This window comes from Ambystoma mexicanum, chromosome 3q (genome assembly GCF_040938575.1).
Source record: "Ambystoma mexicanum isolate Mex_15411 chromosome 3q, UKY_AmexF1_1, whole genome shotgun sequence".
Lineage (NCBI taxonomy): Eukaryota > Metazoa > Chordata > Amphibia > Caudata > Ambystomatidae > Ambystoma > Ambystoma mexicanum.
Genome location: NC_090926.1, coordinates 292,410,791 through 292,433,659, shown reverse-complemented (window position 1 = coordinate 292,433,659; position 22,869 = coordinate 292,410,791). Strand labels below are relative to the sequence as shown.

Here is a 22,869-nt window from a genome sequence, read left to right as displayed (position 1 = left end):
CTGGATGGATATATAGAGCGCATGCGTATGCTAAACGGATGAGTATGCTGTACGGATGAGCACGTTGAGTGGATGAACAGTGCATACAGCGGATGAGAAACAAAACACATAGGCCCTCATTACGACCCAGGCGGTAAGGGGTTTACGCCGGCGTAAACTTCGCCGACCCTTACCGCCTGAGTACGAGTTCCCGTAGCGCCATGGTGATTTTAACGCCTGCTTTTAGTAGGCGTTAAAATCCATGGCGCTAAGGGACCTTGTTGTTAATTACGCCACCGTAATTTACGGTGGCGTAATTAACGCCTTCCCCACTCCCATTATGCCCTATGGGGCAAAAATGGGAATGGGGAAGGGTAAATGGGGATTGGGGACTTACCTCCCCGCCAAGGTCGGAATGGGGCGGTAAGTCCGCCAACCACCATGGCGGAGTTGGCAACTTAGCGCCATGGACCATGGTGCTAATAGCACCATGGTTCTCCGCCAAGGTCGTAATGAGGGCCATAGAACAGACCTGACCGCTCAGAATTGCGTGACGTGCATATTTTGCTTTGGAATGCAAGGAACTTTTGAAAGAGCATACTTCATATCACATCCCACGCTTACTCTCTCCTTACACCACCATTCAACTAGAACACAGAGATACTTTGACACCATTCGGTATAACTGTTCTCATATCAACATCTGCCGCTCACCCCCCATCACTCTAAGTAAACACGGCTGGTTTCACACCCCCAGCCAGGCGTTTCTCCTCAGGCCTAACGCCGCCACACTCGGTCTGTATAACTCCGGCCAGACCGAACACATACTCCTGATCTCTCAACCACCACACCTACCGCGAAGAAGCAGCTACCACATGAATCCCGCACCAGCTGCACACATACCTGGTGCGCACACGCACCTTTGGACTCTCTCTAACCTCTCCACTGACCCGAACTTCGGTTCCCAAGGGCGTTCAACCTACCAGCGCCTTCAGACCATACCAATGTTATATAAGGCGCTATATAAATGCAAAATAACAATAACAATTAGACTGATTGTTGGCAAACGCCAGTCTGTTCTGGGCGGCTACTGAATAGTACACCTTCTTGCATTAGTATATGATATATGACTTCAATCTGAGTTACTTCAACCCCTGGGTTTCTTCCTTTTTGTAGGAGCCAATTGGCATTTAATTTGGATTTTAAAGCATCCGATTCTGCTCATGATTTGTGAAATGTATAATGGTCTTGAGGAAGACCTAGGGTCGAAACACGTGTTGGCTGTAAACTTTGTGTTCATGAGACTGAGGCAACAATCAGTATAATTTGCAATAAACCACTTTGGAACATACCATTTCGGAATTGCAAAAGAATATATATCATTTCTTTGAATGTCGTAGGAGTATGCGGGACAGCTCGGCCATATAATTATCTTTGTTTATTAAAGGACGTTTACGGCATTATCTCTGGGTTTTGAGCAATGCTGCAGGTTTCCTCACATTGTAGCACATGAATATAAGCGCACGATATACCGGCTATACTGCACGCTCTTTCTATATTTTTTTAATCGATGTTTTGCTTTTTTCCCCTTCTCTTGGCTGTTTGGCGTTGCGTGCATGCAGGCTGGGTTTAGGTGGCAAGTGTCCAGCATAGTTTGTCGTATGCACTGTTATCCTAGTGCTGTTCTCACTTTCCCAGTTCTCCCCATTTCACCGTTTATTGTTCTCTTGTTTGGCATCCTTGTGAGTGAGTGTCCACGGGTTCGTTTGGCCTTCTGGTTTAGTTGCGAGAGGGCATGGAGGTTGGAGACTACTTGTAGGCTATTTCTTCCCGTTTGATACCCGTTTTACCCCGACTGGTGGTTTGCGCCTGTATTAAGTGCCTGACGTGTTATTTTGACTAGATTCGGCCGTCTTGCCTCTGTAATGAGCAATGTTGGGGCTTGTTCTTCTTTCCGACTTGCTCATAGTGACCGTTGGTTATGTTTTGCATGAATCTGTGAAAAGTGCACTGGCGATACTTACCTACGTCTAACTAGGAGTACCTGTAACTATGTTATTTTTTTTTTTGCAGGTGTGCGCGGCGTTATTGTTTTTTTTTTTATAACGTGCATAATACCAGAGATTTCTAAGCGCGGGATCGGGATTCGAACCTCTATTGCGCTGCATTGCCAAGACAAACGCGTTGCCACTTAAGTTATCCCCCCTCATTTCTGCAACCTGTGCACTTCGCCTTCCACTTCAATATACTGCACCGAAGAGATGCACAAACTCCCCGCTGATTAAAAAAAAAAGACCATACCACACAGCTACAATGCAGTGCCCAACGACCTGTTGTAGTAAAAGCAGAAAGTTGTTTTGCAGACGAGAGAAGTTTTCCTTTTAAAAGCATTTATTTTAAATACAAGAGGCAGTGGGCAGCAATATCATTACAAACTAAAGGAATGAAACCATCATTCTCTGACAGCCAGGTGCTGAGAGTTGAAGAGCTGTTCTGGGAGAACCTGTTGCAGAGGAGGATAGAAGCCATGAAGAAGGATCTTGGCATTGCTGTGCGCCCTTTGCGGAATAGGAGACGTCACCAGCAAAGGAGTTATGCTGACATGGGTTGTGAAAGCAATTTGAAGGTCTTTCTTTTGTTACTGGGTTTATGGAGGTGTTGCCGAGGTAGAGTTAAAAGGATGTCACTGTGTTGAGCGATCTGGAATGGGATGTCTGGCATTGATCAACGACAGATGAGAGCTTTGAGGCATGATGATGATGAAGATGATGAAGATGAGGAGGATGCCTGTAGGGTGTTCATTTTTGCATAGCTGCCTGTCTTTGCCACCCTCATATTTCCGGTTTGACCTGAATCTGCTTGTCACAGAGGCTTACCGACTGGTTTGGTATAGTATGTCACTAATGCACCTGCTGGCGTGGCTGCACTATAGCCTTATTTTGTTTACAGCATGGGCAGCTGAACAAGGCAGTGAATTGGCCCCTGGTCTATGCTCAGCCTGTGAAAGTCAAGGGAGAGTTTCGGACCATTATCCACTATATGTACTACTAAGCATTTGTAATGGTGTTACGGCAGAAGAGACGCAAATGCAGAGTCTATCAATTACAGCGCTTTACACACCGCAACATTTTAAGAAAATATCAGTACAATTATTCAGAAATGCAAGCAAGCAGAGTAGTATTGAACAGAACAACTCTGGTTGCCCATATTAGAGTGACGATCGCCACAGTCAGGCTCTTCTCTAATGCACGTCCATCTGTACCAACCTCACTTTAAATGGCTCCCTGTGTGATAATTATAGACAGCGGAACCTAGGGAGGTGATGGCCCTGGGCTGGGCTTGGCTCTTGCTCTACCCAAATTAGAGGGCAATGCTAGGATCCACGGATAAGATACCTAGACTCAATTCTAAGCTTTTAAACTGGTGGTGCAACACTCATAATTAAAGGCAATATTTCACGGATTACATCCCTCCTACACACGTTTTAAAGCAACAGCATTGCACCATAGCAATGCCTGAGTCATAGTGTTAAAGAAGACCCACATCCATTGTCCACTAGTGAATTCCACTCTGCACCAAAAAAGACCAAACAATACTTCAACATGACCTAAAGGACTTGGAATCTTAAACCACACACACTCGTCCTCAGTGATTGTAGTGCAAAAAGAGCCAGTAGTACTTTGGCCTTGCCTGCAAAAAATATGAAAAGGAGTGGGGGAAAGGGCAGGCCGTGCCCTTTTTTTCTTGGGCCAGATGCTTGTATGAGGGCGCTGATAGTGATCAATAAAATAGATTGTTTCTCATAATATGACAGATGATTCTGTTGCAATGGTAATAGTGATTTCTCTTTCCTATCCTTCTCGAGCGAACTGAATGCTTATTGGTACGTTTGGCCAATGACTAAGGTCAACATGAGCTCCTCCGCACTAACAGCTTGCAAAACCAATACAGCAGCATTTCTCAAACAGTTGCATCAGATCCCGTTTTCTGTTGAAATCAATGAACTAAAATAGGGAAACGCAATGCCACCCATATCCTGAGCAGTCGGGGAAACGCAATGCCACCCATAACCTGAGCAGTAGGAGACTGCCGCTCCGTTTCAAACTCTCTTACAATATTCCCCTCCAGACAGGGCTCCAGAGTAGATTTGGAAGTGGGAGAATTTTACTCCCTGTTTTTTAAAGTTGGGAGTAAAATGATTTTTTAGTGAGTAAAACTGTAAGTCCAATTCCCAATGAGAGTATTTAATAAGCGAGTAAACGTGTTTTAACTGAAAAACTGACCCATTTTTGTAATATTTATTCTCCAGCATGTGGTCTGGCATGGATTCACATGCTCATGAATATTCCCCGTCAGGCCGGGAATCCTCTGTATAGAAAAAAATCAGTATCAGTTTCGTTTCTGATCTGTCTTTCTTAGTAGTAACCAATCACTGGTCTCTGGGTCATACTGCCCCCAGCCAATGACTGCCCTCTCCCTAAGCCCCGCCTCCGGCAGCCATCCTCCGATTTTTACCGCACGTTCAAGTGTTGGGAGTCCTCGTGCTGTAGCTCTCGAGCCATTGCTGCGTTTTCACGCTTTTTCAGGAGATTTTTCTCATTTTTCGGTTAAATAGAGTCTCAAGTTCCACCGTTTCTACATCCGATCAACGGGGATCCGTTTCGGAGTTTTCTACGCCCCTCAAGGGTGAAGATTTCGTCGAGTTACGCTTTTGGAGGATTCCAGAAGTTCCGAAGGCCTACCCCGGACATGGCCCAGGAAAAAGGAAGCTCGACGCCCGGGAAGCTGTTCAGGACCTGCCCTGGATGCCAACTTCAGAATGTTTTCAAGGAGGACAAGCATTCGTTATGCCTCTGCTGTCTCCATGAGGACAAGACGCACAAGGCAAAGGACTGTGCGTTTTGTGGGAACATGTCGGAGCGGACCATGAAGGATCGCCACCTCCGTCTCGCCAACTGGATGGAAGGGAAGAGCCCGTCAGGCGAGAAGTAGAAAAAGAAGTGCAAGCTGTCTTCCAAGTCCTGTGAGGGTGCCCCGGCGACAGGGGCCCAACAAAAGGCTAAGCACCGCGAGTCCGCGGGCACCGGGAGCGACGAACGGTCGGGCTCCTTGGCTGCCAGGCAGGGCGCATCCTCCCCGGCGCCATCAACCACGAGCCCAACGCTCTGGCTCGGGTAAGAGGAAGTCCGAGAACCCGGCGAAGTTTCTGGAGAGGCCCCGGTCGATCTCGAAGATTCCGGCAGAGGGGGAGCGAGGCTCGGACCCTCCCCCCAAGGTGAAGGCCCCAGGCATCCAGAAGGTGACGATGGCCTTAATTCACCCTGCTAAGACCTCGATTGAGGATGTCGCCGCGGCCACACCAGTGGAGGCGCCCTCAGGACCCAGAATCTCCCTGCCACCGCGGAGGGAGTAGTCTTTCAAGCCCATTGAGAAGACCCCCACGAAGTCCTCGTTGGAAAAGGTGGGGGAGGGGCTGGTGGCCATCGTGGATACGGACACGACTTCTGAAGAAGAGCTCATCGAAGTCGTGGAAGAGGCCCAGCCCATCGGGAGGGATCCCGACGAGGGCGACGACGAGAGCGACGGTGTCGCCGATAAGGCTCCTCAAGAGCCCTCGCGCCCGTCGTTCCCAGCGCCGCAGGACACCTCGGCGGCCATTTTGTCAGCGATTCAGTCCTTATGCTCGGAGATGAGGACAAGGTTGCCCCTTCCCCCGACGAAGCTACCTGAGCCAGACCTGACGGGGGAACCAGAGCCAGAACCTTCGGAGAGTCCACCGCATAAGAGGAGGACGACGCATCCTACGCCACCTCTCCCACCTCTGCGGCCTGCTCTGCCTTCCCCCCCGGTCTACTACCCACGGGGATGATACAGGCACAGACACGGCTACGACAGGTACAGATGATGACGGAGGCGACGACGGGACGTTTCCCCCGTCGCCCCCTGCTCGGGCGTCCCCGCCCGACGAGATTGGATCCTTTCATGCCATGATTTCCAGGGCATCCGAGCTTTTCCAGTTCTGCCCAGAAGAAAAGAAGAAAGAAGGGTTCCTATACCAACGGCGCGAGGCTAAAAGGAAGACGGTCCTCGCCGTACCGCTTCTTGATGACATCTGGGATGAGGGGCTCGCCTTCCTCAAGAACCCTGCCATTGCGCCGGCAAAGAGGGACCGGTACGAGAAGAAGTACCAGGTCCCCGACGCTGCCCCCTTGTGCCTTCGGGCACAACCTACCCCGGATTTGGTAGTCTCGGCGGCTGCAAAGAAGAAAGCTGGGGGGGCATCGGCCTCGACATCAACTTCCCCTCCGGACGGCGAGGGCAGGAAGTTGGACACGATGGGACGACGGATCATCTCATCCGCAGCGACGACTATCAAGGCGGCCAACGCCCTGGCTATCGTAGCCCGCTACGACAGGGAGTTGTGGTTCAAAATCGCCCCTCTGTTAGACTTCCTTCCGGACGCCAAAAGGGCTGAGGCCCTTGAAATCCTACAGGAGGGGGAGATTGCTTCGGACCATGCCATCACGGTGGCAACGGACATCGCCGACACCGGTTTCTGTCAGTTGGACAATAGCGTTTGCTTGAGATGACGAGGATGGCTCAAGGCCACAGATTTCCGCCAGGACGTACAAACCAAGGTTTTGGACATGCCCTTCGACGGGAACAACCTGTTTGGGAAGGCAGTTGATGAGTCCCTTCAGGCCATCAAGACAGACAGAGACTGCCCGGGCACTGGGAGTGTTCCAACGACGACGGCCGTCCTTTCGGAGCTCCGGAGGCAGACAAGGTGCCTCCAAGGGATCCGGCAGTGGCTCCTCCACTTACCGCCAAGCGGCAAGATCTTCGCCCCAGGAAGCCTACAGGGGACGCGGCAAGTCAGGTGGTGCCCGTCGTCGTCGACAAGGAGGTCAAGGAGGCAAGGCGGCCTCCAAACAAGATTGAACCGACCGTGGGGTCGGGACCCCGCCGAAGCACCCCGGTGGGAGGCCGGCTGGCGAGGTTCGTCAGCGTGTGGGAGCCCATCTCCACCGACCGTTGGGTGCTGGACGCCCTGGCCCAAGGGCACGCCCTTGAGTTTCAGAAGAAGTGCCCTCGCGTTCCACCCGTGGCCAGGAAGGAAAATCGCGTCCCTCAACTACTGTTGGAAGTAAGGGCGATGCTGAAGAAGGGTGCCATCGAGCTCGTCCCAAAGAGGCTTCAGGGCTCCGGAGTTTACTCAAGGTACTTCCTCATAAAAAGAAGACAGGAGGATGGCGCCCCATCCTGGACCTACGACAACGGAACAAGTACATCAAGGCACAGAAGTTCCGTATGGTCACCCTCCAGCATGTGCTGGGACAGCTGGAGGAGGGCGATTTCCTGTCTTCGTTGGACTTGGAGGATGCGTACTTCCACATCCCCATTCTAAAAAGTCACCGAAAGTTCCTCAGCTTCGTGGTCCAAGGGCGGCACTACCAGTTCAAGGCCCTCCCGTTCGGATTGAAGTTGGCACCCAGGGTGTTCACCAAGTGCCTCGCACCGGTGGTGGCGCGGCTGCGCCTACAGGGGATCCACGTCTACCCCTACCTGGACGACTGGCTCATCCGGGCAAGGACAAGGGAGCTCGCCGTGGAGCACACTGCGAAGACCGTCCAGCTTCTCACAGACCTTGGATTCTCCATCAACTTTCCGAAATCCCACCTGGTTCAGTCGCAAGTCGCCCTGTTTCTGGGAGCCAAGCTCGACACAGTGGCGGGGCTGGCCTCGCCGTCGGAGGAAAGGACCAGGACCATTCTGGGCAAAGTGCAGCGTCTGCTGGCCACGGACATGACCAGGGTAAGATCTATCAAGTCCCTCCTCGGGATGATGTCCTCCTGCATTTATCTGGTGCGCCTTTGCAGGCTTCGGATGAGACCCTTACAGGAGTTCCTCGATGCCCGCTGGATCCAGTCTACGGGCAGTTTCGAGGACAGGATCCCTCTCAACGAGGCGTTCCGTCAGGCGATCCGGTGGTGGGGTACCCGCTCTCATCTGTCGGCGGGCACGGACTTTCAGACCCCAGCTCACCAGGTGACGACGGACGCCTCCCTGGAAGGTTGGGGAGCACACTCTGGAGATCTTCACGCGAGAGGCCTTTGGCTCCCGGAGGAGAAGTCTCTCCACATCAACATCTGGGAGCTCCGCGCGGTGTTCTGGGCCCTCGGGTCCTTTCTTCCGTCCCTCAAGGGCAAGGTGGTGAGGATCTTCACCGACAACACCACCACGATGTTCTACATCCGGAAGCGGGGCGGAACCAGGTCCCCGGCCCTATCCAAGGAAGCCCAGGATCTGTGGCATTGGGCCGTCGCCCAAGGGATGTTTCTGGTGCCTCTTCATCTGGCAGGAATAAAAAACACGATCGCCAACTCACTCAGCAGGGAGCTGTGCTCGTGCCACGAGTGGGAACTACGCCGGGATCAAGTGGATCGACTCTTCCAACGATGGGGCGAACCCCAAATCGATCTCTTCGCGACGGTGACGAATTCCAAGTGCCGGAGGTTCGCCAGCAGGTTCCCCCAGCCGAGGAGCATGGGCGATGCTTTCTCGTTCCCCTGGGACGGCCTATTTTTTTATGCGTTCCCTCCGCTGCCGTTGCTGCTCCGGCTCATCAACCAGCTCACGAGGTCCCGGTGCAGGATGATCCTCGTCGTGGCCGAGGCAGATCTGGTTCCCGGACCTTCTGGACTTGTCAACGTCCCCACCAGTCAAGCTGCCGACGGACGCAGACCTTCTCTCCAGAGAAGGAGGCGCCATTCTTCACCACAACCCGGAGTCGCTGAACTTGCAGGCCTGGCTCCTGCAGCACTAGAGTTTGGAGGGTACGACATCCCGGCCGACTGCAGAGAGGTTCTTGCAAAGGCCAGGGCGTCCTCAACTCTCAAGTGCTACGGACATAAATGGAAGAGGTTCTCTGTCTGGTGCCGTGCACAGAAGATTAACCCTCTGCGGATTACGGCCCCTCAAGTACTGCCGTACCTACTGTCGCTGGCCAAAGCTGGACTGGTTCACGCCTCCATCAAAATACATCTGGCTGCAATCTCCCGATATACCAGGACGACGGGACGGGCGTCCTTGTGGTCTCATCGCCTGGTGAAAGAATTCATGAAGGGACTATTCCGATCATTCCCGCCGGTGTAGGCTCCTGCCCCGGCGTGGGAGCTTAATGTGGTGCTGACCAAGCTCATGGGGGCCCCATTCGAGCCTATGCATTCGGCGCCTTTGAAGTTCCTGTCGTGGAAGACCGCTTTCCTCGTGGCCATCACCTCCGCACGACGAGTGGGAGAGATCCAGGCCCTATCTTGCAAGCCCCCATACTTGACTTTTCATGACACGAGGGTGGTGCTGAGGACACACCCATCCTTTATGCCTAAGGTGCCGTAGGACTTCCACCTCAACGAGCCCTTCGTGTTGCCAGTTTTCTTCCAGTCGCCTTCGTCGCCGGCTGAGAGGACTTTGCACTCGCTGGATGTAGCTAGAGCGCTGAAGTTCTACGTGGACCGCACGAAGAGTTTTCGGAAGACGTCACAACTGTTTGTGAACTTTGGGACTGTGAATCAAGGGAAGGCTCTCTCGAAGACTTCAATTTCCAGATGGCTCTCCGGCTGCATCATGCACTGTCACCGGTTGGCAAACCGACAGCTGCCCGGCCGTCCGAGAGCCCATTCGACCACAGCGTTCCTGTCTGGTGTGTCCCTGCTGGACATCTGCAGGGCTGCGACGTGGAGGTCGACGCACACCTTCACAAGAACACTACTGCGTCGATCGGGACTCCAGGGAGGAGTCCAGGGTCGGCCAAGCAGTGCTACGCAACCTGTTCGCCTAAGGTGAGCCTGGTGAGGAGGTAAGAGTTGCTTAATGTTGAGTTGTTGTATTGCTTAATGTTGAGCATGTTGCCACCTCCCGTGGTTGTGCATGTGTGTACTGCTATGTATTCTCTTATTCATGAGCATGTGAATCCATGCCAGACCCCATGCTGGAGAAGGAACAAGTTACTTACCTGTAACTGTTGTTCTCCAGCATGGGTCTGGCATGGATTCACATGCGAACCCTCCCGCCTACCCCTCTGCGGCTCTTCACTTGGCCATACTGCCACTTTATGTGCTACCAAATCTGAGGATGGCTGCCGGAGGCAGGGCTTAGGGAGAGGGCAGTCATTGGCTGGGGGCAGTATGACCCAGAGACCAGTGATTGGTTACTACTAAGAAAGACAGATCAGAAACGAAACTGATACTGATTTTTTTCTATACCGAGGATTCCCGGCCTGACGACGGGGAATATTCATGAGCATGTGAATCCATGCCAGACCCATGCTGGAGAACAACAGTTACAGGTAAGTAACTTGTTCCTTACTTCTCACCCAGTTATTCAAGCACGTGTAAAGATATGTTTACTTCTTCCAATCAGTCAGTTAAACTAGTAGTTTCTTCCTGTGGTACTACGTGCAGTACTGGTCCAAACAAATCCTTGAGGGTGAAAGCAGGGGCGCAAGATTCTGCTTGTCATTTTTTCTATTTTTTGTTGGTGGTGTTTTTACTTCCTATTTTTATTTTTTGAGAGTATTTGCCAATTATTAGGGAGTACAAGTGTCCGATGCACACCTCATCTGTAGGGCTGTCTCCACATACACCACTGTGAACGCCTCTGTGCTCTGCTTTTTTAGAAATGGGTATTTACCATGCAGTTACCAGGTAATAGCCTCACGTTGCTCTGAATCAGTGCAGAAAGGCATGCTGCATGAGCCATGGGAAAAATGCACAGACCTAGAAATGTGTTTTATATAGTGCTTGATTGCTACTCTATGTCAACACACCAGTGTTTAAATTGCGTACCACTAAAGTTGCTTAAGTTAACAACCCCGAAGGCATAAACAACTGAGGTGGCCCGTCTGGGACTTTAACATGTAACCTGCTACTTGAACACAGTTCTCCAAAGCAATCGCCTAGGTCACTGAGCTGAGATGTGTAGCTGTGCCTTGTAAGTGGCCAGCTATCTGTTATCGATGAAGACGGGAGGGGTCGAGGGTCTGCTGTTGAAGTGCCACAGGGGGTACTTGCGCTGTGGTTAGAGATTATTTTATTGTATTGTCTCTGTTGTGACAGCCCTTGGCTCAATGGAAGTAGGGGAGGGGAGTGACTATATGCATTGAGGCAGCCCTAAATCACCATCAGGAACCCAGACATGGTTCCTTTGATGCTGCAGGACAGTTTGTTGGAAGGTGCAGGGGTTGGTGGGAAGCAGTCTGAATTCCGCTTCGAGAGTCTGCAATGCTGAAAAGACACAGGCTAAGGCAACTAGGAACCAATGTAAGAAAGCGGCCCGTTCGAGGACAAAAGGAACTAATGGTATGGTTTGGAAGAAAATCCTAAACTAATGGTACAGCATTCCAATAATTAACATTACACTTTGGGCTCTGCTCATCCATACACCATCTGCTTAAAGGGTTTTTCAGAACCTACTCTTGTGAGGCTGTTCAAGAAGCGAACTTAGTGGTCTAAGGAATGCATTAAAGTGTAACCAAACTCTCAAAGATACAGTGGGAGGAGTACGGCTTTGAGACGGTTGAAGGTTAGAGTTGTAAGTACTTATATTGCTTAAAACTCTTTTGCTTTCTCACCTTCTCACCCCACCCACCTCACTTTATATTAACACAGTTGAAGTTAATTATGTAAATCAATGTGATACCCTTAGGAGATAAAGTGGGGAGTGGACAAGACAAATTCTACACAAAGAATACCATAACCTTTATGAAGATAAGACCGCACACAAAGTAAGGGTAACTGGTCATTCCCTCTCCTCAGGCTTGCCATCTGATATCTGATTTGGCAAGAAAACATACCTTGCTATGTAAAAGGCTCTTGGGATCAACCTTAGCGTTGGTCCTATTGCTGGCGGTACACGGTTCATGGTTGCAGTGGTCGTTTCAGGATTAGGGTCTGGCTTGCAGCGCTTCTGGCCACATCCAGACTTCATGATTCTAGAGATCTACCAGGCTGGACTGTCTGAGCTGAAGGACAACTGCTTTGACTCCCATGATGGTTGAGGGATCCCCAGTTCACGTAGGAATGGTAAGTTGCGGTGCTGACTCCACATAGGGTCAGGCATGTACTTTGTTGCACAATGGAGCACTTTGGTTCCAGGCCAGCCAATCTCCATGGGAGACCAGCAGGAGCAAGGCGAGGAAGATGCAGAACAGCAATAAAGATAGCTGCTCGGTGCCCCATCAATTGGCAGAATCCCTTCTCTGGATAGTGCAGGACAAGGAACGCCCCAGTGACTCTTCAGAGCACCAATGATTGCGGGATATCGATTGAGGATGCCACACTGTTTGGGTCCACCAGTCCAAGGGAGGGAAGGCACCTGGTGAATGTATCCACTTGTCTGGGCAAAGGTGCAGAGCTTTGCGGTGGCTGGCTTGGCCAGGTGTGGTTGCAGGAGCAGTCCGCTCGCACCCCTCTTGTCTCTTTCTTCTTTGTAAAACCTGGTTGTAGTGTTGACATGAAGAAAGGTTCAAGAGCATCTCGTTTTATGTAAATTCAGAGTGGTCCCACCCTCCAATGGAAAGGACCTGCAACATTCAAACAGGTAGTGGTTGTCCAGTGGTGGCCAGCCAGCTACTTCACAAATGCCCAGTAACAGCACATCACTCTGGCTTGGGTGTGTATAAGGGTCATACAGACCCAATGCTCTGTTCCATCCCACAAAGCACTTTTTTGGTGTTCCGTTCAGTGCACCAGATATGGTCCTTTCCAACCCGAGTGGTCAGGAAGATGGCCAGCAAAGACTTTGCATCAAAGAATAGGGCGTCAAACACAACGGGCAACCATTGTGAGTACAGTGTCACCCAAAAGGTATTATGATAAAAATGAAGGTGCACAGCAGTACAAAGTTGAAGAGTAAAACTCAGTTCACTGCTCCCAGTCGGTTTAGTGTGCACCACACATCGGCCACAAAAAGTAGCTTCGAGAAAAGTTATGGGGACACAATGGGCCTGATTCATGGAAGTGTTTTATAATGGCGCAATCCTATAGGAAAATGTTCCATGAATCAGGCCCAATGTGTCCTAGAAGCACTCTTTTTGTGTGCCTGCACAAGTCCTGCATTGATAACCACCATAGTGGTTGATCAGTGCACCCCAAACAAAATGACTTGTGCAGGTGAGTGAAGTCAACAAGACCTCCTCCACTGTGAAAAAAACGTCTCATGTTCCTGATCCATAGCAGATATGCTGGGGACTTCATTGAATTTAATGAGATAACATTGGAAACCAGTCTTTCCTAACATTTGGACTTTGGCCAAATCTATTAATCTATGACTGACATTGACTCCCTTGACATGTTTGCGTTATCCTGATGAGGCCTATTATTTTTTTGTTTGTTTAATTCCTCTTGTGAGTCCCAATACAGGGCCAAATTGATTATGTAACTGTGTCTTTGGGAGTCTTTAAAGCTCCAATTCAGAGTGCATTAAAGGCACTGTGTAGGCACTGTGTGTGGACCTTTTCGTCACTCAAGTCGCCCTGCTCAGCTCCTTGGATTGGCTGGTGGTAATTCTTTGTACTATTTTAAAAGGGTGCAAGCTGCTGAATCAATTTTATGATCAAAGAGTGGAGACCCGTTTCCTACTGGTGCCTATTAAAATGTCAACCTATGTTTAGATGTTTAGTGAGAATCCACAACAAAGTACGTTTACCTAGGAAGCATGAAACTAGTATGTGCTATATATATATATGGGCATGGCCAGATCTGTCCTGATGAATACATGAATGTGTGGGATTCACTGCTTAATCCATATCCTCAGTGTATGCCAGAAAATCAGCCCAGTACGTGTTTTGACTGTCGTGGCTGCAAAATGTGTGAATGGTGCAGTGTGCCTGATTGGAAGCTGGATGTTGTAATGAATCATGGGATTCCGTCAATTTTCCCCAGGAGGGAGCCTTTCCCTGTGAGGCTAAGGAGGTGGGCCTGCTACACAATACCTTCCCTAGGGGTAGAGGCAAGCTGGACCTCGCCGGGAGATGACCCCTTTCCCCCGTTCTTATGAGGAACTCCATAAGCAACATATCCCTAACCCATCTTCAAGAACATCCAGTGAAAGAAAACACGAAGAACAAACCATTCTGATTGTACCTTTGAAGAAGCACTTCTATGGTACTGAGACGATGAAAACAGGAAGAATGGAGTGAAAATAAAACTCAGACCAAAGACTTTGACACAACGCCAGGGAAGTCCCACAATGGCGTCATAAATCTTGGAGGCGGAGAATGTGATGAGAGGAGAACCAACAGTTTCGAATCCGCTAGTAGAGAGACGCTGTGAGAAACTTGGACACATGGTGTCCGATGGCGGAAAGAAGCCTGAGTGCAGCTTCTAAAGTTTGGTGCTGGAGGAGCTATGATATGCGAGAAACTGAAGGGGATGCAAGGGGGAGAGAAGGGGAGAGAGCACCATACTATGCTTTCCGTGCGACATGAGCGTGTGTCCTATTTTTGCGTTTCAAGCAGCCATAACTTGCGCCACCACCTTGCACTGCTAAGACTTAACACTCAGGACATAGATGACATCACAAATGTCATTGATTGGCCAATCTGGCTACTGGCCATGACCACAAGGGACCAGCAATGGGGTTAAAGTGGGCATGGCCACCAGGTACCTGCTATGTGCTAACTTTTTTCGGTTTGAATGGGGGAAAAAAAAATCTGCTTGTGGGTAAAGGTTGAAGTGCTGGATAGGATCGCCGCAAATATGCATGAGGAGGGTCAGCAAGAACTTGAAAGCATGGTTTTGCAAATATGTCCTGTCTTTTATTTTTTGAAAGTATGAAAATGTAAGTACACAACACAGTGATACAACATCAGTATATGGGCAATCGGTCTGGCCGTCAGCAAGGAGAAATGTGTACTGTAATTTGCTTATTTGGGTTATGGACGAAGCAGTATGTTTGAATGGGAAAAAATATTCTGCTTGCAGTTACAGCCTGACGTGATGGACTAGATTACAACAAACTTGCGCGACTAGAATTAGCAAGGACCTGAAAGCATGTTTTGGGAAATATGTCTTGAATTTGATTTTTCTGAAGTGTAAGAATGGAATGGAATAGAAAAACTAGTGATATACATTTGGTGTCTGGGTAGTGGGCCTGCCCCTCAGCAAACGCAAAGGTGTACTCTGATTTGCTTATTGTGGAATGTGGCATGGCCAATGGCCGTCCCCCATGAATTTGGCACTGCCCATTGGTTACAGTATTAGGGTATAGTTGACACTGAGCTAGGATGCAGGATAGGTGCAGTGAATATTAGGGGTGGTTTGGTCCGGCTGGGGTCATGGTTGAGCCTTTTGCCATAGGCAATTGATGATTTGCATCCCCAGCATGCGCTGCTGATGAAAACAGACATAAGTATGTGTTGTTAAAAAAAAATCTTAAGAGGTTAATAGTTCTATAACTTGTATACAGTGATGTAACACCATGAAACATTTTCACTTAAAAAAAAACATTAAATTGACAGAAAAACCTTGTTAAAGGGATGTTAAGGTTAAGATGCATCCCACCCTTGGGACTCCTCGGCTACAGTAGTGTGCCATTGGCATCCCACCATGGCATCCCTTGGCATTTCCCTCCTGGGTTCTCATGCGCACTTGCTCATACGTACTGCCCCTTCTATTTATGCACTTCTCTCACTTCACAATGCATATGTACATTTATAGGAGCACTGTGTACAGTTGTTTTGTATAAGTAAGGGACATGCAGAATTCAAGAAGATTGTTAAGTGGCAGTTGGTGTGTGGAAGCTTAATCTGGTCATGGGGTTATATGTACAGTTTTTGGAAGTGATTGGTGGAAGGATGTGTGACTGTTTGAAAGCAGGCATTGCGGTAGTGTTAAAAATATACAATAAAAAAGAGTAGAAGGGCTGCCCTGTGCAATCTGGCCACTGCCCATGGCCACAGGTTATACCTTATTCACCAAAGTTATATCACTGTTTTTTGTATCTACATTATGACACTTTTGAAAAGCCAAAGCGCAGACACATTTGCAAAACCATGGTTTCAGGTCCTTTTGAAAATGTACATAAATAAAATAGTCATATAACTTAGCCCCCACTGGACAAAATCCATTCAGATTTTGCACAAACATTCTAGGTTGCGTCTATAATCTTTCTGAAGACTTTTGTCCACATTCGTCAAACGGCAACAAAGTTATAAGCCATCTACAAATGTTGAAACCCCCCTCTAATTTTGCCCCCTCTTAACAAAGCCCCACCAAACTTTGCATAAACATTCATGTTGTTCGCGAACATTACAGGACTGCCCTGGACATCCGGACTATTTGCAGACGTCGGAGTTGAAAACGCCCCGTTTTGTGGGGCTTTTTAAGGCCACATCGCACCCCATCCTCATCATCCTTCACATCCCCAGAGATTGTGTCATTAGTTTGACAAGTACAATGTTGTTGTTTGCTTATGTTTTCTCTGCAATGTTTGCGGACAACTGGCGCTGTCTGCGAATCCAACATGCCGCACATTGCAAAAAATTGTATGCACCTCACGCTTTTCACCATCCAATCAGCGGGCGTGTCTGATGTCTGCAGACCTCATGCCGCCCTCTGGGCCTATTGGAGGCTCGTCCGCAGAACGAACAGGGAAGTGAGTCCACGGACTAAACCCAGATATCGCACATTTGTTTTACCTACTTTTTAGCCGTTTAGAAAAGAAACTACCGAACGGATTTACACCAAATTTACAAAAGCAAGCTTTCAGGACCAAGCTGCTGCTTCTGCTGCAAATTTGGTTAAAATCTGTCCTGTGGTTTGGGCTGTAGGTGTGATCAAATATTTCTTTCCATTCCATCTGTGGGAAAACCCACACATTTTAGGGTCTCCCCTATAACTTTGCCCCACCCCCCTCCACAAAACCTCACCAAACTTTGCAGAATCATTTGCAAAGTTTAGTGAGGATTCGTCAAGGAGGGTAGGGGAGTGACAAAGTTAAAAGCCTCCCAAAAAGTGCTCTTCCTATGGGTTGAGCAACTTAACCATAACTACACAGCCGCTACCGCAGGCCATGTAATATATACACAACACAAGTGCAATACCAAACTTTAATCCTTGAAATAAATGTGGCGACTTTGTACAGCATATTAATATGTTTATCTCTATGGCACTGAGTAGAGGTATGCCTATTACCGCAGTCCATTATACACTAGTGTCAAAGCCGTGTACACGGGCCAATGTTTGCAAGGAAAGTAATTTTCAGACTGTTCATATATTATGTGGTATATTTGATTGTAATTCAGGTTAATGAAGAAAAATATGTTTTAGGTTTTCATTAACACTGTAGGGCCACTATATATCCTAAGGCAACAGCTCCATGTAGCGGGGACAACAGGCTAAGCGGTAATTCTCTACTGCGCATGACTGCATCGGACATACGTTATCAGTGGAATACAGAATTTACAGTAAGTTTTTATTCACACAGTAAGACCACTAAATATTTCCTTAGGCAACAGCTCCCTCTAGTGTGACAATAGGCAAAGCAGGCCGTCTCTACTGTGCATGACTGCATCGGACAAACCTACATCTGGCCTTTTATAATTTAGTAGATAGGCCAAGGGTCTTAAGAATGCTGTTACTGCAGCCCCAAAATGATTGACGTTTTGGTGGCAGTTGCTGCTGCAGGAATGTTCAATTTATTTCAGGCTGAACTTTTGAAGGATGAAGGTCATTCCCATAACTAAACAGGAACAACGCCATTTTAAATGTAATTCTGTTCATTCAATTTTCTCTGACGTCTGCAGAGCTATGTTCATGAAGAGTGACAAAGTCCAGGCTATGAATGGCAAATTTGTATTCAATACAAAATGCAATGCTGGGCGATACTGCATAAAACTATTCTCTTTGAATGCTGGCACCAAAAGCCACTTTCTCATTACTTTGTATGGAGTGCAGAAAAAGAGGAAATTAGCAAGATTCTCCATGTCTGCTCCACACACTGGGCACCGTGCTTGAAAACTTAGTCCTGACCTTCTTGCCAGTACTTTGCCCAGCAGTAAGCAGTTGAAGCGATGGGACACCCTTTGAAATGTGCTGTTAGTACAGACCAAATAGTCCTTTTATTTTGTTTGGTGCTAGAATCATAAAGCGCTTATTAGTTGGTTTTCCGATTTCCAGCGTTTCCCTTTTCGCGCTTGTCCAAATTTGAATTCTTCCTTTCAAGTCGCAACTCATCAACGTATTTAATACACTTGGGCTTTCAAAGTATGTCCCAGCATTGATTTTCTCTAGCATTTGTTTTATATACGAGAGCCATTTGATATTCTCAGCACCTTTTTTCATTAGTACATTTCTCAAGTCAGAGTGGCATTCGGATTAGCCCATACCCTAATCCATAAGTGGGTGGCTTCCAATGCAGTATCATACTGTATATAGGTTAGACCTACCTTGTTGTGAGCGGCATAGTTCAGGGCAGAACTTGGTAGAGCCAACACCTATTTCAGGAAGGCTTTGTCTTCTCTTTGGATGGCCACACTGCCGCTCCATATTTAGCTGCCCCTCTAGTTCTTGCAAGATAGATTGTCTTGATCATGTTACTGCTTGTGTTGCCTCATGAAATAAAAGGTACCCCCTATCACTGACTCATTAATAGCAGTTGTTTTTCAAATTGGGCTTCTGGTGTAAACCTTTCCAAAAAGCGCAATCCCAGATAATCAAAGGAGTTAACTCGCAGAATGGGACTAGGATTATCACCCTTTTCCTTGTCTGCATCCTGACCCTTTTCCTTGTCAGGATGCAGATCATGACCGCTGATTTTTTGGGAATTGAACTGTAAATCTAGATCCACCATAAATGATGTATATTCACTCGAAATTGCAATGCTCTTGGGGTGCAAGCAATTAGTATGGAATCGTCCACATAACACCAAAGCCGCAATTAACATGTCCCCTGTCTTGGGTACATTAACATTGTAATCTGCTAGTACCTTATAAAACATATTAATGTACAAGGGAAACAGCAGCCGGGCTAAAACGCACCCTTGTCTGACCCCGGCCTGTATGGGGAACCAAGGAGTGCGGTGGCCTTCTGCACTAGACCTAACACAGGCCTCATTATTAATGTGTAGTGAAGTGTAGATATCCAAAACCCCAAGGGGAAAATCATAGGTCCTATGCACGTGCCATAACTTGCTTCAATTTACTTTATTGAAGGTGGTGCTTAGGGCCATAAAATGCCAGATACACTGGCTCATTTTATATGTAGAGGGAATGTGCAGATTCAACACTTGCTCCATAGTTCCCAGCGATAGGCGGAACTCTAATTGAATCAGAGACAGTATTGCCTGCAAGGTTACCCATTTTTCCACAACATTCGAAGGGCATCTCCCAAATATTAAGCAACTCGTGTTTAGGAGAGAGATGGGCCGATAAGCTCGGGGAGAATTTCTACTGCCCTTCTTGAATATAGGAACAATAATTGCCTTTCTCCACTCATCTGGTATTATACCAGTCTCTAGTACTTCATCTTCCCCTTAGTCTGCACTGGCTGAAAAGGGAAAATAACAGAATGGACTGGTCTGAGTTGGTTAAGGCCTCGTTCTGAAAATATGAGGCCTTGTAGTTCAGGCTGCACTGCCCCCTTTGGATCAAGCTTGTAATGTCAGGCTGAAAACAGATACTCTGGAGGGTTGCCCAGAGATGTGGCAGTGGTTATGATTCATTCAAAACATTGTAGCCATCACTCTTCAGTTTTCCAAAAGCCAACCCTTTTGTAAGTGCACAGGGCTAAAACACGTATTGGATCACAGATATGACTCTTCCTTGCTCATTACTGGATTGTTTACTTTCTTTTTACCTCAACATTTCTGTCACTCTGTGTGTCTGCTGAAAACAGTTAACTTTTGATGTTTTTTCGTTTGCATAAAAACCTCAAATGCAACAAAAAGGACTAATGCTTCCACGGTTTCCGGTGTATAATTGGATCAGCCAAAACATGTGGCTGATCAATTTCTGTTTATATCACTGTTGTACAGTGGTTATTTTCTTTTAACTTCTGGGACCAGACCTGTACATATCATCTTGACTTAAAAATAATGTAGATCCGAGTGCTGACTGGTGATCCGCTGTAAGAACGTATTTCCAGAGGCTAAATGTTAATAAGACCTTAGTTGCCCCATCTACTTGGAAGCCACTTGCTTGCAAGGAGACTTTTAGAACGTGTAACCCTGTCATTTTTAAACACATACATAATCTATGAAACATTTTAAATTCCATTGGGTGATGAGTTTAAAGATTTTTTTTTAAACTCCAAAATTAAAATCTGGTGTGGTTTCTTTAACTTCTCCAACTACCCCAATGCTTCCAAAATACGGTTGTAGCACTCCTTGAAAATGTGCACGAGAAAAGAACAAGTTGTTTTACTATTTGCTGACCTCCTTTTCTCAGCACCTGTTGCTGTTAGTGTGAGGATATTATAGGTAGGTGATACCAGCGATAGCTTGGCTATGTGTATAGTTGTATTGCAGACCAATGTCCACATGCTTTGATTGGTCCATTTTAAATCTTCATGCCACGTTTGAGGTACATGCAGACCGTGATCTTAATAGCCTTGGGTATCTTTATCTAAAGACGCTTGATTTCTGCTGTCCCACAGTTTCCTTAAACTCCTGCAAGCTCCATTTCATTAGTAAAATGGCTTGATCTGTTTTCCTGCAAGGGAAAAGTAAAGTATGCACATTTGCTCATATTAATTATCCTGTAGCATGTGGGCTCTGTTGTAGTACGCTGTCACTGCATTCATGGTACATTATTACTCTTGTAAATCTCTGGCACCTTACACTTATGCCAGTAATGTTCAGGGAACTCAAGCATCTCATGGCTTGGGGGACAAAAGCAGGGGGTGGGGGGTTACTATTGTTCTGAAGCCTCTTTCCCAAAGTGCTGACTGCTGCACAGAGTCCCATTGTTCGGTAAGCAGGCCAGAGGCTTAATACACAAAGAGCAGCTTCATCGCCTCTCCTCTTAACCGTGCTTTCCTTTTCTACCTCTAGATGAACCAAGGTTTTGTTTTATTTTGTGCTAGGCAGTGCTGCTTTTTCCTGGTGCAACTTTACAGTGCTGGAACACTGATTGATTCAGCTTTTACATAACATTCACAACCGTGTCATATGTTCTTTCTCATTAAAGATATTTTGTGCCTGGCTTGATTTAACTGTTTCCCATCGTTATGAATGCAGGGAATTTTTACTTTATATTTTGTACCTTTACTAGGGGCCAACATTGAGAAGTCTGTGAAAGACCTGCAGCGGTGCTCTGTGTCTCTGGCTCGTTACAGGACGGGGGTTAAGGAGGAGATGGATGCCTCCATTAAGAAAATGAAGCAAACATTTGCAGAGCTCCAGAGTTGGTGAGTAAAGTTGGATTTTCACCAAGGGCACATTGAGGCCTGGTCCAAGATCCTGATATCATGGCTCCCCAGAAGCTGTGGACTTGTTCATGGCTCAACTGAGGTTCCTGAGTCTGGTCCTCCTCAGTTATGTTGGTGAGCTGGATTTGGGCTTTGCCATCTTGCGCTGCCTGAGGCCATATTTGTGGGTTTAGTGTGGTGCTGTGAACTTACTGTTCGTCAGATCTTTCACGTTGACCATTTGATATAAGCAATGCCCAGTCTTTGTGAGGGATTCCTCCATAGAGTCTGGTCCTCGTAGTCAATGGGTAGAGGTGGTGGGCAGTGGTTCTGCAAGTGTGGCGCGCTGTCTGTTGGTGGCTGGGTGCTTTGGGTCATCTTTTGAGTGCGTTGGCTTTGGAGTGAGTTCAGGGCTGGATTAGCTAGTGGAGAAGAGAGCGATGGGTATCCAAAGAGTGTCTAGTCTGCTGTCAATAACTCTGCTTGAAGTTATTTGTTTTGGAATAAGTTCTCAAACTTTTCATGGTATGACTGGCTCAAACATAAATTGCACATGCCTTTTGTTATACTCCACTGCGGAAGCAGAAACACATCAGAGATGGAAATAATAATAATCCCCTTGAAATTGTCGATGAGTAAATACTTGAGGAGGGCCCAGAAATAGAGACAATGCTTTTCTTCTACAGATGGTTACCCATTTTAGAAAAAAGATAGCATGTGTACTAACAATGTAACATAATCCCACAATATGATAGTATCTGTTTTCAATTTTCTTTGATCCATACCCTTTTTGGTTTTCTTTTTGCTGAGGTGGTAGACCCGTATTTGTTTGCTGTCTTCAATCATTTGTTTCGATACACACTTTTTCAAACGTTCGACTGAATACTGCAAATGCATATTTATTGTGCTGCTCTGGTAGCCTTGATGTCTCATATAGGAGGTCAGGGAACTGGGATGGGAAGATCCTTGGGGGCAGGGAAGGGAGAAGGGAAGCTGGCGAAAGCTGCCTCCTCTGTGATAATTCCAGAGCTAGTAACTGGAGAGTCACTCAGCACCTCATTCATTTGCAGCCTTCTAACTTTGTCCATCAATGCCCCCCTAATGACACCTTTGGAAGAAACACATGCCCCATAACTCGGTCCACCCACCTTCCCCGAATTTCCATTGGAATGAGACTGACACCCGAACTCCAACTCCGAGTCCACCTTCGAGTCCAACTTCATCACCCCAAGATGCTGTTCGAATGAAGAACTCAAATGCTGAAAAACGGATCGTAGTCGAGATCTGTGAGGCCAGAACATGTGTGCAACAGAATTTGGGAAAGTAAATCCTAGCGAACGCAGCCCGCCAGTTCAGCTGCAGACCAGATTACAATCTTACAAGTATTCACTACAGTGGGAGACACAGAGGGACCTGTTAGTAGACATCGGACTAAGAGGCACTGATTCAGGGAAGTTTAGCGACATGCAGACGGAGCTGAGGAA

General features: G+C 47.6%; 1 protein-coding gene across 2 annotated transcripts in view; it reads left to right on the top strand.

The window, feature by feature from the left end:
* Positions 1-22,869, top strand: part of SPATS2 (spermatogenesis associated serine rich 2) — a 729,295-nt gene that overhangs the window by 297,420 nt on the left and 409,006 nt on the right. For both annotated transcript variants that reach the window (XM_069653806.1, XM_069653805.1), the window contains exon 7: positions 21,250-21,385. In XM_069653806.1, coding sequence (XP_069509907.1) covers positions 21,250-21,385 — 136 coding nt within the window. The remainder of the gene's footprint in view (positions 1-21,249; positions 21,386-22,869) is intronic.